The 16381-nt window shown below is 36.9% G+C and overlaps 1 protein-coding gene across 2 annotated transcripts in view; it reads left to right on the top strand.

The window, feature by feature from the left end:
- LOC105428269 (uncharacterized) overlaps positions 1–16381 on the top strand; it is a 152330-nt gene that overhangs the window by 113203 nt on the left and 22746 nt on the right. The window contains exons 5-6 of one of the 2 annotated variants that reach the window (XM_011640481.2): positions 7338–7536; positions 15810–15898. In XM_011640481.2, the coding sequence (XP_011638783.2) occupies positions 7338–7536; positions 15810–15898 (288 nt within the window). The remainder of the gene's footprint in view (positions 1–7337; positions 7537–15809; positions 15899–16381) is intronic. The other variant, XM_011640482.2, reaches the window with a different exon arrangement.

Raw genomic sequence — 16381 nt, 5'->3', positions numbered from 1 at the left:
ACTTTAAATTAAATCTCAACATGATAGTGAACAATGTAATTGTGTAATGTAATTTGTGATTTAATTTCTTGAATGAATTTTATCTCGGCGAAATTTTTTTTGTTTTCAGCTCGAGTGCAAAAATATCTGGTGTATTGAAATTAAAAAATTTTCAAGATTCTAAAAGAGACGTCGTTTAATTAATTTAAAAATTTTCCAGAATATTTGAATAAGAAAGTGCGCGTTTGGAAAAACTTTCGATATGCCTCTACGCGATATAAAGTGCAAAAATATTACGCAATATTGCTTTTAGGATTGAATAAAAAGCAAGATCAAATGCAAAACACGTCGAAGTAAACATAAAGGGAAAAATATACGGGAAAAATATATATCTGTAAACTTGTATAGTATGTACAAACGCACGAATTTACTTTACATATTGGGTGGCAAATACCGATATCAGCTATACGCAGGTAGAGCTTTACCCTCCACTAGATATGCGTGAACGACAATGTCAATTATGCTCTGTTATTAATCATTATTGCAAACCCGCAGTTATGTGTTGTTTTAATCGCACACCACTTTGATGTCGACCGAATTAACGCGTTAAGTTATCAATTACCGCGGCTTGTTACGTTGAAACAATAAACGCATCCGATAATGTAAACGTAACGTGCATTTCATCTTTCATCGTAGATTAAAGATGTATCAGAGGAAATACACGGAATATAAAGCACGTACGTTCGCAAAATTATTGAATCACAAGAAAATCAATGTTGCAGCTTCCACGGACAGTCGATTGATTCGCAAAGTATGCTCGAATAAATTCCGCACGAAAGGAAGATTTCCCTCTCGAGCCGATCGACGACGTTCGAGTTGTGCCTTTTGATTTCTCCTCTCTGCCGGAAAACTACGATCTCTCTCTCTCTCTTTCTCTCTTTTTTTTTTTTGCTTCATCCTGCCTGCTGTGGAAACGGTTCTTTTCCTCTCTCGGTATCCAGCGTTTTCCTTGAGCGTTCGATAGCAATAACGAGCACGGATGGAGACAAGTCGTATTTCGATAGTGGTATCTCTTTCCTGGTTCCTGTCGTGTCGTGTATACGTCCTCGTGTCCTTCGCGATATCTGCATCTAATTCAATCGCGTATCCATGTCCGGAATGGAAGGAAGCTTGCCAGGGGCCACGAAGTGAACGCCGTATTTGCCAGAGCCCGCTCGTTATGGACGGGCCACAGTCCGGACACGTCCGCCTATCCTGTGCCGCAGACAAGCAGGCTTGTAAAAGGATACCGGGGGAAATCTTCTATAAGATCGATTCGGGCTTTCGAGGCATTGCCTTTTGGCTTCTTTCTCCCGCCGCACGTTCGCCACGAGCATCGGTCCCGCTCCGAGCCGCAGCCGAACGATCCTTTTCCTCTCGTTCCTCCGTTTGGTTCATTCGATACCGCCAACCCCCCCCCCCCTGCAACCTCTCCTCCCGGGTTCCCTCGCCGGCGATAAATGCCGCTTAAATACCGGTCGAGAATCTCGGCGTAATGTAGAAGTCGCTCGAGAAACGCAAGAAAGCGGTCGAGGGCAACTGGGAGAAATTGGATTGCTCGTGGTATCCATGGCTACGTACACGAATTTACACACACACACACACACACACACACACACACACACATCCATGTATATATATTTCTGCATCTAGATCCGTGTGCAAGTTATCCGCACTACTATCGCGGTCAGGATTTGCATGCATGCTGCGCCAAGATCTTTCCTGGGGAACTCGGCCCATCGCGTATCTAATACCGTCTCATATAGAAGGAAGGAGATAGTCGCATATAAAAATTTGCTGGATAGCGGCAAAACTGGCTGGAAATCACTTTGAAATTCTTGGAAAAATTTCGCATTGCCACGCTTTGACGTATATTCGTCGTAAAGTCAGCCAAGCGCTCGTTGCTTATTTTTCCGTACATCTAAATCTTGTTTGCAGTACGTTCATTATGCATTTTTTATTATAACGCAAATTATGATTAAAATAACACTATAAAATAATAATATTTAAATAATACTTTAAATATTTTTACAATATATACATATGATACAGATATATAAAAATTATTTTATATCTTTAATCTATTTATTACATTGATTCTGGACTTTAATAATTATTTTTTAGATTATTGGTAAAAGCAATACCTGAAATAATAATACTATTAATATAGTGTAATGTATTCAACGCAACGCAAAAAAATCATGATGTTTTATGCATTCCGAGCCGAGATTCAATAAGAGCACGCGCTGTTACCTCGGCGCACAGTGCGGAAATTATTTCGAAGGTATGCCATTCAAGGAATTGCCACTAATTAGAACGAATATATACGAGATACAAAAGATCATGGACCATTGTTCTGGAAAAGAAAGGGGAAGTACCAAGGCTGTGTGGCGCAACGGACAAGAGACTCCCCGTAATACCCCATTTCGAGACGTTAAAGCCCCTGGCGTAAATGAGTCAACCTACGCGAGCGGCCGGGGGTTATATTTCATAAGCGAGCGGTTACACCGAAAACCGCGCGACACTTCAAAGGTGGCCGGGAGAAACTTGAGGTTCGCACGGAATAACCGAGGTCAAAAGTATCCCATTCCCGCGTTACATCGTGCCACGCCGCGCCGCGCCGTGCCGCGCCACGCCGCGCCAGCATGTCCGTCCGCATAAATTTGAGGGACAAATCGTACCTTGTCGCAGAGATTTCGCATGGCTACGCCCTTAGGTGCGATGCAGGCCTCTGGAACTGCAGCTGGATATCTCGTGCCGCATTTAAGCAGCGCGATGCAGCACCGTGTGCCCGGGTGTTGCGCAGGATGCCGCAAGTAAACCGGCCATCACGTGACGCACACACGCGGCAAAATGCCCCGTGTGGTGTGCGGCGTGATTGTGATGATAAGTACACGCATGCTCTTGCTATTATGGCGCACCATAAAACCGCATCGTCCGCTAACAATCCTCCTCCATATCACATACAGCTACGTCGCCGTCGTTATTGCCGTCATCGTCAACGAATCCGTGTCCGTCCTGCGATCTATCCATTCTGTGATTATTTTTCTTTCTATTTTTTTTTCTTTTTTTCAATGTAATATACTCTGAATACCAAAATATTTTTTCTAATTAAATTATATGTGAAGTATTTATTTGATGTTTGTTTAATATTTTATCTCTTCTATTTATATTTTCTCTTGTAATATAAAGTTATGCGGTTCATTTTTGCGATTTTTATTTTATGGAATACCTCATAATTTTTATTCTTGATTAAAAGAAATATAAAGAAAACTATAAGAATAGGCTTCTCTCGTGAAATGAATGAAATATTTCTATTTAGAATAATTTTTTTATAAAAATTTCATTTGTCTTGTATACCAAGGATATTTTTATCTATTTTCGCATTGCTTCGCTCCCCATGGAGATGGTCGTATTTTCTCGATACCAATCGGATTTCACGTTCGCGATATCAATCGAATATATTGGTTTTCAGATACATGCGCGCATCGATTCAACAAGTACTATATGTGCAATTAAATGTGCATTACTGCGAGATTTCATATCTCGCTCGCGTTCGCAACTCTGTTGTGTACAACTCTGTAATGGCCTGCTGCGCAGCGGGTTTCCTGCTGTATTTCTGGTAATCTGCGCCTTGAATAGCAAGGAAAGAAAGAATTCCATTTTCAGATGACGAATAATGAAATTAGAAAATGCAGGCTGTTGTGCAAAAAATGCTTTGAATCAACGGTCTAATAGTATTTTCTCCCCCACTCTTTTTCTCTTTATTGGATGAATGTGAAAATAATTTCTCTTCCGAAATTAAAAAGTACGATCTAATTTAGAGATTAATATTAAAAGTTAAAAGGTCTTGGTGTTAAATTAAACTTCGGGAAAATAAAAATGAATAAAAATATATTTCTTAGTCAATTTTAAGTAAATCTTGTTTAAATAAAGCTGTAATCTCGTTGAGAATTTTTCCTTTGTTCATAATTCCTTTATAATCTAATATATAAAATTTTACATGTTTCATTATAAAAAGGACATTAACGAAATAGTTAAAGTTTAGATTTCAAGTAAATTTCATTAAATTTTTCAAAATGAGAAGAATTAAAATGCTGTTTCCGCTCAATACTTGTGCAATAATGTAAATCTTTCCGTGATCTTATCGAAAGTATTCTGGATATCCTTACCTTAATTTGATCTCGAATTTCTCGCTTAATTATTTAACTTAGATTACACATGATACTAGTTACATCTATCTTAATCTGTAATCTTTATGGGTATGCAGAAATTCTGCAGAACGCAGTTAAGCATGCGAAGCAAACATCGTTGGCATTTTCTCCGCATTCTTGATACACGAGATAATTTTGTGTGTATTTATATTTTTTAAATCTATTTATATAAATCCCTTATTATTTTCTCCTTTTATTTATAAAGTTAAAGAAATTTTCTATTACAAAATATATCTTTAAAAATTATTATAATTGCAAAAAATATGTCCATTAAAGTGTAAGTTTGTAAAAACCTATACATAGAATCCGAATCAATAAGATTGATTATTTTAATGATATACTTATTCAAGAGAAAGTTAAAAGTTAAAGAGTTTTAACAATAAAACTTTAAAAAAGCAAATATATAATGATAACATTTGTATGTCCGTTTAATTTTATAAGTACATTTATTTTAGTAAAACTTTATAATTTATGAGATTTAACTTTACAAAGAATATTTGGTTACTGAAAATAAAAAGTTTCTGAAATGATAATAAAATCTTGCGTCAACTTCAAATGATAATAAAATCTTGCGTCAACTTCAAATTTGCCAAAGATTCTTAAAATAAAAAGGTGACTTGAAAAAGTGCATCCGTAAAACTTTTGATGGGAGTAGGCAATTAAAAGATCGAAAAGAAAGTTTTGCTAGATTTAGCAAACTTACGAACCGTTCGTTTGTCGAATCATGCAGTTCAGTTCAAGAACAAATTGCAACATTGTTCGCTTTACACTTTTGCAGTCTTGCACAAGATCAAGTCGAATTTTCTTTCGAAATCTCGCGCAGGGATATATTAGATGTTACATTGGAAGGATCCGCGTCACATCAAAGCTTTGATTATGCCGCGCGACGTAATATTAGAATGGATCTTTTCTTCGATAAGACTAGCACGTTTAATCTCATAATAGAAAATTTCACGATCCGTTAGGTATACTCAAGCGTTCTTTCTTATTTTTTTAATTTTCTCATCGCGCGGGACACGGAAGTGTGCCGGTGGGAAAAGAGATATAGCCTTCCTTTGGATGCTTACAAAGAAAATCCGGGGCGCTTAAATATGACGTAGCGACCGCCTTCTCATAATCTGTATTCAACCGCTGTAATCACTTTCGCTCGCTTCCCTCCGAGATTGAATTTCACGGGTAGCTGTTTAAAAAGCGGAATTTATATTCGGCTGGACGCACTCTTAGCGCGTCAAGGGATAAGTATCAATGCTATGCAGCCATTAATCATTGGTCGAGATTCTTTTTTCCGCGTGCCACCGTATATCATACTGGATACGCGAATTGCATAATTCGTCAGTTCAGAAAAAAATCAGCAAACATTTCTGCGATGCTCATACGCTTTCATCGATATTGTTTGTTATAATTACAGCGTTAAATTTGACAAGCATGTATATATATATGTATACAATGTAATATATTTGCAGCAATTTTTATCGTCTTTTTATTTATTTAATTTTTGTTTTATTAAGTTAATATTTTTTTATATGGACTATGATAAAAATTATACTTAATACATATTTAATTAAAGCGTGAACTTTATGACATAATGATAAAACAGCGGAAAGTCTCTTTTATACTTACGGATAGTTTGCCTTTGAAAAACTTTAGCAAAATTAAATTAATTTAAAGTTCAAAAAGATAATGGATTATTAAATTTTTGTAATACCATTCATTGTAGAGGCTTCATTACGAAGTTGATCATTGGTTTTGTTTGGCTTCATTTGATTGGTTGCGATTAGAAGTCATCTTCTACGATTCAATTTCATCACAGTATTGATTGTTATTCCAGAAGATTAGAAATCCACTGTTATGTTTCTCTCATAATTATTTTAGATTATTTTGTAAGGATTTTTAAAATTTTTTATAATATTATATATACATAAGTCTCATATAGAAAGCTTTTGTTATTTTATTTGTATTATCCAAATAATATTGAACGTAATGTTTGGGATTGAAATTTTAATACATCCGGTCTATTTTGTAATCTATGTAATACGAGATGTTCTATGTAATTTATCGTTAGTTCGACGCGAATGCTGTTAAACTTTATAACAACTATCTTCCAGTACCATGTTGGCATCAGGTGCGCATATAACGTTATGAATCGGGAATTATGTTATTACTGAGATTATTATCACTTAAGAAACTATTAAACATAAGATTATTACCAGCTAATTGACACATGTACAGAAGTAGATAAGTTTAATAAATAATTAGACAAGCAAATAAGTGTAATATTTATCAGAAGTAATTATTACAGTTTTTATTATATGCTGAATCATTTCCAAATAAAAAATTTTACATAAACATGTTTTTGCAAAATATATTAATTTTTTACGATTATTTCTCTCTTTTTGCAATTAATATAAAATACTTTACAACGATCTTAAGATTTGCGTACATTGAAGACAATATATACCTACAGCTCTATCGATTTTTGTCGTCGCTTACATCGACGAAAGTTTAGGCAAACTTCTTACGATTCACTTACAAATCACTTTACCGTACGATTCACTCGAATAACTCACTTTCGACGCTATCACGACTCCAGGGACGATAATGATCCATTAAGAAAGCCGGAACTCGACCATTCCGGTCAATACTTTCGACGGGCTTGCTCTTTGCTGTCGCGGCTTGACGAGAAACGATTTCACGCAGGAAGAGAAAAAAAAGGAGGAAGGAGGGACATTAATCGAGAGAACATGGTGGCAGAAACGCTAGCGGGTCCTCTAACTTTCCATCGAAGTGGAAACCCTCGTCTTTGTATTTGGCGCGGTGTGCCGTTGAACGCGCAGGATGACGAAAAGGCGGGGTGGGACAGGACGGGAGTTTTACCTCCTCCCGATTCCGGATGAACGGATTTCATTGAAAGCAGATTTACATTTCCGCTTCTCTCTCTCTCTCTCTCTCTCTCTCTCTCTCTCTCTCTCTCTCCCCCTCTCCCCCTCTCCCCCTCTCTTCGCCCTTCATCTAAGATTTCACGTACCTTTTTTAGCACTTGCGAATCCCTTTTCTCGCGACGTTCACACGTTCACCGACGATGAGCTTACGCTTGATTTGTCGCAGGTGGAGACGACCACGAGGCAACAGCGAACGAAAGACGACGAGGGGATGCAGTGGAGCGAGATCAGTCTTACTCTTCAGCCGTTCCATTACACGAACGGCCGTTTGAATCTACGTTGCACCGCGCAGATACCCGGCATCTTCTCGAAGCAGAGCGAGCTCCATCTCGTCTCGGGTATGCGTGAGCCCGTGCCCGAAAGAGGTAACTAGAAAAAAATTTTATTTTTCTTCCCTCATTGTTGTTGTACTCTAATAGTTATTGATCTCGTACCTCCTTGCCGTCACGAGTTGCTTTTCCAAATTTGATTTCGCAACTCAAGGATTTCTACGATATCTCAGTTCGATTCAGTTGTCAATTAGAATGACAACATAAACGTCATTGTGTTCAGAAAATATAAAAGAAATATTGAAAATTTGCTTTTAGTTTAATTTCAACGTTTTCTTGAGTTGCAACACTCATAATTTATAACATCACTATCCAGTTTATCTAGCTAACTTGAATGATAATTAATCCTGAAACGTGTATATATTTAAGCGAATATCCAAGATCAGTGTACATTCAAGATCAAGTCCAATTTAGTTCAAATTAGATTATACTAGTTCGGAGAATTAGATTAGGTTTCCCGATATATACCACTTTTGTTACACACATACCATCGTGTAATGTGGATTTCCTTCGTAACGCATTGACAATTATACTAAATTCATTAGCAACAAAAAAGGAAAAAAGAAAATTCAAGTGTGCCGGACGATAATGGGAAAATTATCACTTTCGTGTGCAATTTAATTTCGATGATTCTGCGATCAACCGACACACACTTCGCGAATAATAGTCGCTCGGACTAACCGAGCCGAGATTAGTCGGTCGGTCGCACGGACTAATAAATTCTGAGAGCGGGGTCCACCCACTCGAAATCGGTAAGGAAGCCTCCGGTGCACGCTGCGCTCGCTTTCCTGCACGCGACGTCGACGAGATTTAATTGAGCGGCCACGGGTATAACCTACGCTCCCATTACCTTCCGGCCGGCTGACCCGTCCTTTCACCCTTTGCCCAATGCACCCGCCGGCATTCCAACTTTCGTCGCCGTGTATACGTGCCGAGTCGCTCGGGTGCAACTCGGATGATTTCTCCGCTCTCACGGTAGATACTCGGCGTGGATGCGAAATAATTCACGATAGTCTAGATAAGTCGGAGATTCATTTTACAGATTCGCAATACATATGTAAACATATATATAAATTTGAAAGAAAGGAAAGAGATCGCGTTTGTTGCGTATATATTTTTTTTTTAAATGTCAATATGCGTCATATCATGTTATTATATTATTATAAAATTGTCTTCCGTTCTGTAAAAATATTTTTATTAGCGACATAATTGAAAATTTTAATTATATCAAGATTCTTTTATGATATTTTCGAAAATAGTCATTGTATTTTTTTCAAAATTATACATAGTCGCTATATTATTCGATATGATTTATGTAACATATAATTTTGCGACGAATTATTTTTTTTTTTTATCATTGTATCTTGCAATCCTATACTACAAATCGAAAACTAGTTAAAGCCTAGCTTTGAGCCTGCAGCAGTGTGTTGCAATAGATTGCATTGATGCAATGCACGTTACCAGTGTCCCCGTTGGCAACCCCAATTTTATGATCACATTCGTACCCCGCGGAATCGAAAAGTATCGTCCGCCGATAATCTATATCCTGGTATTTTGAATCTGGCTCTCCAATGGATTCTGCTCAAAATACGGGTGATTGGATACTTCCGTTCGCCCGACGGTCGGGAAAATATCCAATGGATTTTTGCGTATTGTGCAATTCGTCCTGGGAAAACAGGACGAATGCATAAGCCCCATTGTACCCCATTTTTTGTCCATTTTATACCTTGCTTATGATACGATATTCCTTGTTTCCAGAAAAAACACACTGGTCTGTATATGAATCCTATTGTTTGCCATTATGTATCGTATTGTGTGTAATGTATTGGTTAATAAATGCCATATTCCTTTTTTCAACAGTTGCAGTATTTAAATTACTATCGATACAATCTGGCACGCACAAAATCCAAATTTTAATTTTGAAAGTTTCTCTTTCTTTTTAAATCGCAATTATTTCAATACAATATGTTTAAAATTTTCTCTTTTTGAATATTTTATTATTTCATAATAACATGTCTAAAAAAATAATGCTTGAAAAAAAACTTTTTCACTTAAGGAATTTTAAGGAAAAATCAGCTTAAAGAACTGCCAAGAGGAAACAGCTGGTACTAAAAATATTAAGAAAAATTCAACACTAAAGTGATCAAAGAATTCACGTATGTGAAGCGTGGCGTGAGAGACTTGAGAAACACTCTATAGAAATTTTAGATCTCATTTCTACGTGGCGGATGCGAGCTTTCGTACATTAAGAGATGTAGAATATTTGCGCTCGGTGTAATATGGAAGAGGAATGTTGCCCGTAGACTTTTTAGTGATTTTCTTCCGCTGAACTGAACTGAAGTTTAATATGTAAAACGTGGGTGCAAAGTAGATGGATGACTTGAAGAAATGGTTGGCAGGTGTTGTCGTAGACTGGTGCGAAGAATGTTCATGAATTCACTGACCCGGAAAACTTCTTATCATATCAACGTTGGACAGCGTTGGCGAACATGACGTGTAACGCGTGTGCCGCTTTAACGTATCGAACTGATAAACTCGTGTTATTTCGATATGGCCAATCAACTATGCAGTGGTAAACCAGAGTTATTCCGAGATAGGTAATCAACTATGCTGTGGTAAACCGAAATATCACACGTAATACGAAGCTGAAGTACACAATATTACAGTACCCAGTTGTTAACGATGTAATGTCCATCGTCCACTGCCCTCCACAAGTTTGCGAGTTATAATATTCTCTGAAATGTTTCCCGAATATTTCTCACGTAAGTTTAGTTTGAGACGAGGCGCGGATCCATTAGTCATCACGCGCTGATAAATTCCGTCGCCGGCATCGATAAAACATTTTGACATACAATGTGGGGTAATCCCTTTCCCAACTGTCGAAATACACGTACGTACATTTCGCAATTTGTGAAAATAAAGGAAAGCCATTTGTAGCGCGGAACGAAATTAACGCGCGCGCATTCAATTCCGTATACAGGTTGACCAGTTGCCAGCAGCGTGAATTTAATAAATCGCAGCGGGGGACGGGGGGGAAGTGTTGCGAAACATATAAAAATTTCGATTTTAGCACGCAGCGGCATTTATCAAAGGTTGTATATGCGTGTTAGATATGACGATAACCGTAATCACTTTTCTGCTAGTGTATTAGCCCCTTGACATTTTTCGTTAAACGTTATTCGCATCTGTCGACCCTCTGTATTGTTAAGCTACCGAAGTTCGGTTCACCTCATATTTGTTTATTTTGAAAAGGCCGGTGGTCTGTATTTCGGTGCGGAAGCGGTACGTTCATTTTATTTTCAATGACGTTTGCCCGATAACATTTAATAAGCGCCGGTCGCATGCAGCATTCTATAAAAGACTGTGACGTTTACAGAAAATAAAAGCGACCACAAAAATGATATTTTCCGCTACGTTCGTTTTTTTTTCATCTCAATAGCTGTCGTTTATATAGAGTACCCGATTTATACATGTGCCATTGATATAACGCAATATGGTAGAATAGCATTAACCCTCTACGCAATGTTATTAACTTGATATGATGCCATTTCCATGTGAATGTTTGGATTCAGTCATTTTATAATATAATTAATAGAAAGTTAGTTATTGTTCCAATAGTAATATAGTTTTAAATATTTCTCGCTTATATATTTTACAACATGTATTTTACTATCTTTCAGTATTCTATCTACGTTAATAATATTCAAAGTAATTATATAAATAAATAACATATAAATGTATTTAATTTAATAAGATTTATTTTATTTGCACAACTGAAAATTTAGTTTGCCAAATTGATAACGATGCTTTTAATACTTTTTAATATTTCATGTTCGTTAATTGAAAGTACATGTAGGCATATTACACATGTAATCGAATTCGCAAATGGACTTGAAATAGAATACGTGTAAAAGCGCCAAACAACGGCACCCATAATTGATTCATGTTGTATATTCGACGATTAATGTTTATTGGCATTTGTTTCGGACGCGGAAGCGTGCATACATTCGGTAAAATCGTTGAAATCCAGGAAACACATTTACCCCGAGATGATGTTATATAATGTCCCGGCATGTATTACGCGAGATTGTCTCTCCTCTGGAGAGTTCGTTCTTGCAGCGCGGAAAAACTCACGTCGTGTACGCGGAAGTTCAACGGCAGACTGCTGCGGAAGTCTCGTGGATTTCGATATACACCCCTCCGGCTTCCCCCGTCCCCATCCCCGTCTTCGTCTCTCTCTCTCTGTATATACGCCGATGGTACGAGGTACGAAAGATTCGGTACCTCGTTGGAGAAACTTGCTCGGGACAAGACGTCGGTCCTCGCGACGAAACTTCGGCTCTTCTGTTTCAGCTCTCTCTCTCTCTCTCTCGCTCTCTCTCTCTCATTTCCCTCTCGCTCCCTTATCCGTGCCTTCCTCTCTCTGTCCTTATCTGCATTTTCCTATACTCTCTGTCGGCTTCGCGAATTACCCGAGTCTCGGGACGCTAATCTCACGTATATGTACGACGAGGGAAGAAGAAAGGGATTTGAACGTCTTCGGGCCTGAGGGATGCCATCTCGTTTGCAGTCAAAGGTTATACTGCGATGTATCCGTGTGTGTATTTTACGTTTCAGTAAACACGCGAAGATATATAGGTTAGCTGGTAGAATGAAAATAGAGACCGCAATTAAAAATAATTCTACGGCATTTTTCCGCAAATTACTTTTATTATCAGATATTTAATTAATTTGCTCGTATAATTAAAGTACCTTATTAACTTTTTTATGTTGGTCGTTTTTTTTTTTTTTTTTTTTTATAATTCAAGGCTGCTATGATTATTCTACGCAATATTTTCTGTCAATCGTGTTTTGACAAACATTGTTTTATAATTTATAAAATTTTTTTATTCATGAATTCTTTGACTCATTTTTTTTACATTTATTATAAAACTATTTTTTTCATTTTAGCTTTTAGTATCTAATATTTAGATTAAATCTCCGACTCCTGAGACCCTCTATATCTATGCCACATGTATAATTTTGCACCATCCAAGTCAGGAAGTGCGGATCATGGTAACGCAGGTATCTTGCGCTTTAAGAGTAACTGTTATCAAGGCTTTGCATACTCGATTATCCGGCTCTACTTGTTCCGATGTAAACTGCCAGGTGGAAAAAAAAAAGCTGCGTGACGCTCCCCGATCGACTAACATTCTGGAAAGCGACGCTTATCGGCTTCTCAGCTTCGCGCGCAGTAGTAACAGCCACTTCTCGTCAGACAGATAGGGAAATATCTCGCGCTGCGTGCAGGCGACACCTGCACGAAAGCTCAGGTGATTGATCACTGACACTCGGTACTATCATTATTGAAAGTGTCATGTAGGTGATCGTTTCAAGACCGATTAGGATAAATCTTTCCACCTTTAGCAACCTTTTTGCGATATTTTAATCCAAATAATGTCCTCTGAGTGCCAACATTTTTTGAAAAAAATTATGGAAAAGAAAATAATGCCCCGAAGCGATTTTATAAAGAGATTCAAGACGTTCAAAAGATAAATCGTTTATTCGTGTCGTCACAAATCTATAAAACTCTGTTTTCAAAGCAGTTGAGCTTCGATTAATGGGCGATATCGTCAAAGAAAATCTGCAGAAAGGATACAACGTCCAAATCAAAAGAGTACAGTTATAGAAAATATTTCTTAGTTGCGTTAAATCGAGATTCTCTGTTCTCAAATTGTGTACGAATCCATCTTCGGGTTCTAAAATTTATTGGTTTACGTCGAACTTTACTGAGTTTCTGATTACTTGTGAATATCCGATTAGTTTCGTGCGCCGGAAAATAAATGGATTACCGTAAGACATGGAAAATGAGAGCTTTTCGATTAAAACTTGATCTAATGTTTACATTCAAAGTTTTATATATATATATATATATATATATATATATATATATAAATATATATATATATATATATACACACACACACTTATATATAATACGTAAGTATATATAAGTATATACTTATATATTATATATTTATATTTAAAAAAACATTATTTTATATATATATATATATATATATATATAAATAACAAAGTTTTTTTAAATATAAATATATATTATATTTTTAAATATAAATATATATTAAATATAAATATATATTCTAATAAATTCTTATAAATATATATATTTTCTATATATAATATTCTTGCAAATATTACATACACACACACACACGCACACACACATTTTATATTTTACTATATCTCTTCGTATTATTTTTTTTTATATAAGTTAATGTAGGATTTTGATTTTGGATTTGTTCGTTCTAATCGAATAAATTAATAATAATGATATAATATGATTTAATTTAACCTAACCAGCTTCATTATTTAGTATCTCGCGAGACGAATAATTTAAAGGTACATTTTAATTCATATTAAATCTCATTATTGGACAAGTGCGTATGAATAATAGGCGAGTTCATAAATAATAACGGGTAGAAATTTCAGTTAACTGTATGCATTTTACTAGCATAACTTTTGACAATTTTGCTGCTGCATTGCACTGAGATTTTCATGTATATACAAGTAATAAAGTATACGTATGTACAACTGAAATGCACCTCGGTTGTACTCTAAGTAAATCGTTTCCCCGAAACTTTCCGAGGACCCGTGTCACGAACTTACGAGCACCGGCTCATGAAGTTGCCTCAAGAGTTTTTACATCAAGAACCCTCTGAATTTCGCGGCCTAGACTCCGCATACTTTTCAGGTCGTGGCGAACGCTTTCAATCCCCCTCTCAAAAGGCTCTTACCGAAAATCCATGAATGGTACCTCATAAGCTGTTCTTACGCACACGTCGCATTTATACCGCGCCATGAAAAATCTGATTCCGCGTTTGCGAAGTTTACGAAAGTTTTCTTCGCAACCGTCGCGCGACCTTACTTTGTATGCACATTTTATATAAATATTATACACGTATCTGGAGCAATTCCGTATAAATCTATTCGGCATTCATTTCATGCATATTCGCGCGAAATTAATACAGAGAGAAAGTATGTATTATGTCTTCACATCGGATTTCCTCGATTATAAATTCTTTAGCAAACTTGGAACGGAATGGAAAATCAACTTTAAAATGGTCAAATAGTCTGCAGCCGGGAGGAAAACGTTTCAATGTCCATGGAATTTTCTGTATATCAGTATTTCGTAGGATATTTAAATATGCATAAAAAAGTATTGCATACATCATAGCATGCAATATCAACCGTTAGAGATGATCAGATTATACGTCGCTTTTTTTTATGTGCGAGTGGAATATTCCAAAGGTAATATCAACGATCGCTATCGAGCCGCTATCTGGGATCCGAGCGCTCGCGATTTCGCCATCGTTGGCAAAACTCGTACATTTTCGGATAAATTTGATAGGAGCAGACTGGGGGAATATATCGTAAACTCCGGCGATTGATAAGCGACCAAAGGATTTTGGCTCTTCTCAATTTTCAAACCTGTCGGGGCTATATTCCACTTTAGTCCTCCTCCACCATCCCCGCGCACCGACGCTCCCGCCGTTACAGAAATTCGTTCTCTTCCGCGCGCCCGTAGTAATTTCATTTCGTTCACATCCGGTTTTCCGCGGGCGGCTGGTCGCTTGATTCGTACGTATTACTCCCTGGGCCGTGGTCGACAGAATTGTTTTTAGAAAATTGACTTTTCTACCCGACAGAAGGAACAATGCCCCACGGAGGAAAATCCACTGACGTTCCACTTAATGGCACCATTCTCCCTCCACCCCTCCCTCTCCCCTCGTTTCGCGCGTCAGAATTTCCATTCCGAAAGGGATTTCAACAGTTGACACGCCGCGCCCTGCCAGAGAGATTTAATCTCGAGCAGGAAGAAAAATGTCGTTTTACGCGAAATCGCTCCCCAATAACCCATACATATATATGCCATTTCAACCTATTTTAAATATTAAGTCTTTTATCTATCTGATTGCCTCTTTAAAGAGGGAACAGAACCGCGATCCTTTCTCGAATCTTATGACTGCAAATTCCTTCCAACATAACTTAAAATAAAAATTACGTTTATTTGAATTTCTTATGGATTTATACGGAAGAATCTGACTGCGAGTTAGATTTTATCGCAACTTTATAATATATAAAAAAAATTCCGGAGATATGTAGATTTGTTAATGAAAGCGTCCCTATAACTATTTCGATTTTTCCAAAAAGTAATTCTCGATTGTACAGTTTTTTTCTAATTATAGTTTTTTATTTTTTTTTTTTTTAGATTTTACATTATTTACTTATTTTATATTATTTTCTAGATTTTACATTATTTACCCTTAACAAATTTTGGAATTGGAAACGGTTTGTCAGTTTCGTGCTGAGTCATATGAGAACGCAAGTGAATTAAGTGAGTATTGTTACATTATTGTGCGTAATATACTGCTTGGTGGTTATACTTTGGATATTACAGTAATATTCGCGCGTAGCGTATCTGTCAACTTGTCAACATTAGAATCGTGTCAAATGTCTATGTGCACTTAGTTTTCACGCGTGTTATATTCATGATATCGATAATGCGCAGAGTGCACAAACCTACGAACTAAAATCAACTGATTATCGGCGACACATTTCTCGATGAATTTGATATCTATTCATCAGATTTCCTGCGCGTTATGTCCGACGGAGACATGTGTCATTATCGTCGCTGTTATTGATTGTAGGCGTGTCGATTTTGAATGTCGTGCAGCATAATGATGACGTTTTAATGATACGAAAATGTAATGCAGAACGTGTTTACCAATCAATAATCCGATCATGCCGGGTACCATCATTCAGCTCATCTGTCTCATTTTTTTACAACGTTCTCCGGTGCGGATTTCGTGTAAATCAT

Source organism: Pogonomyrmex barbatus, unplaced genomic scaffold, assembly GCF_055798465.1.
Source record: "Pogonomyrmex barbatus isolate J1 unplaced genomic scaffold, ASM5579846v1 scaffold12, whole genome shotgun sequence".
NCBI lineage: Eukaryota > Metazoa > Arthropoda > Insecta > Hymenoptera > Formicidae > Pogonomyrmex > Pogonomyrmex barbatus.
This window is presented reverse-complemented; position numbering and strand designations above follow the sequence as displayed.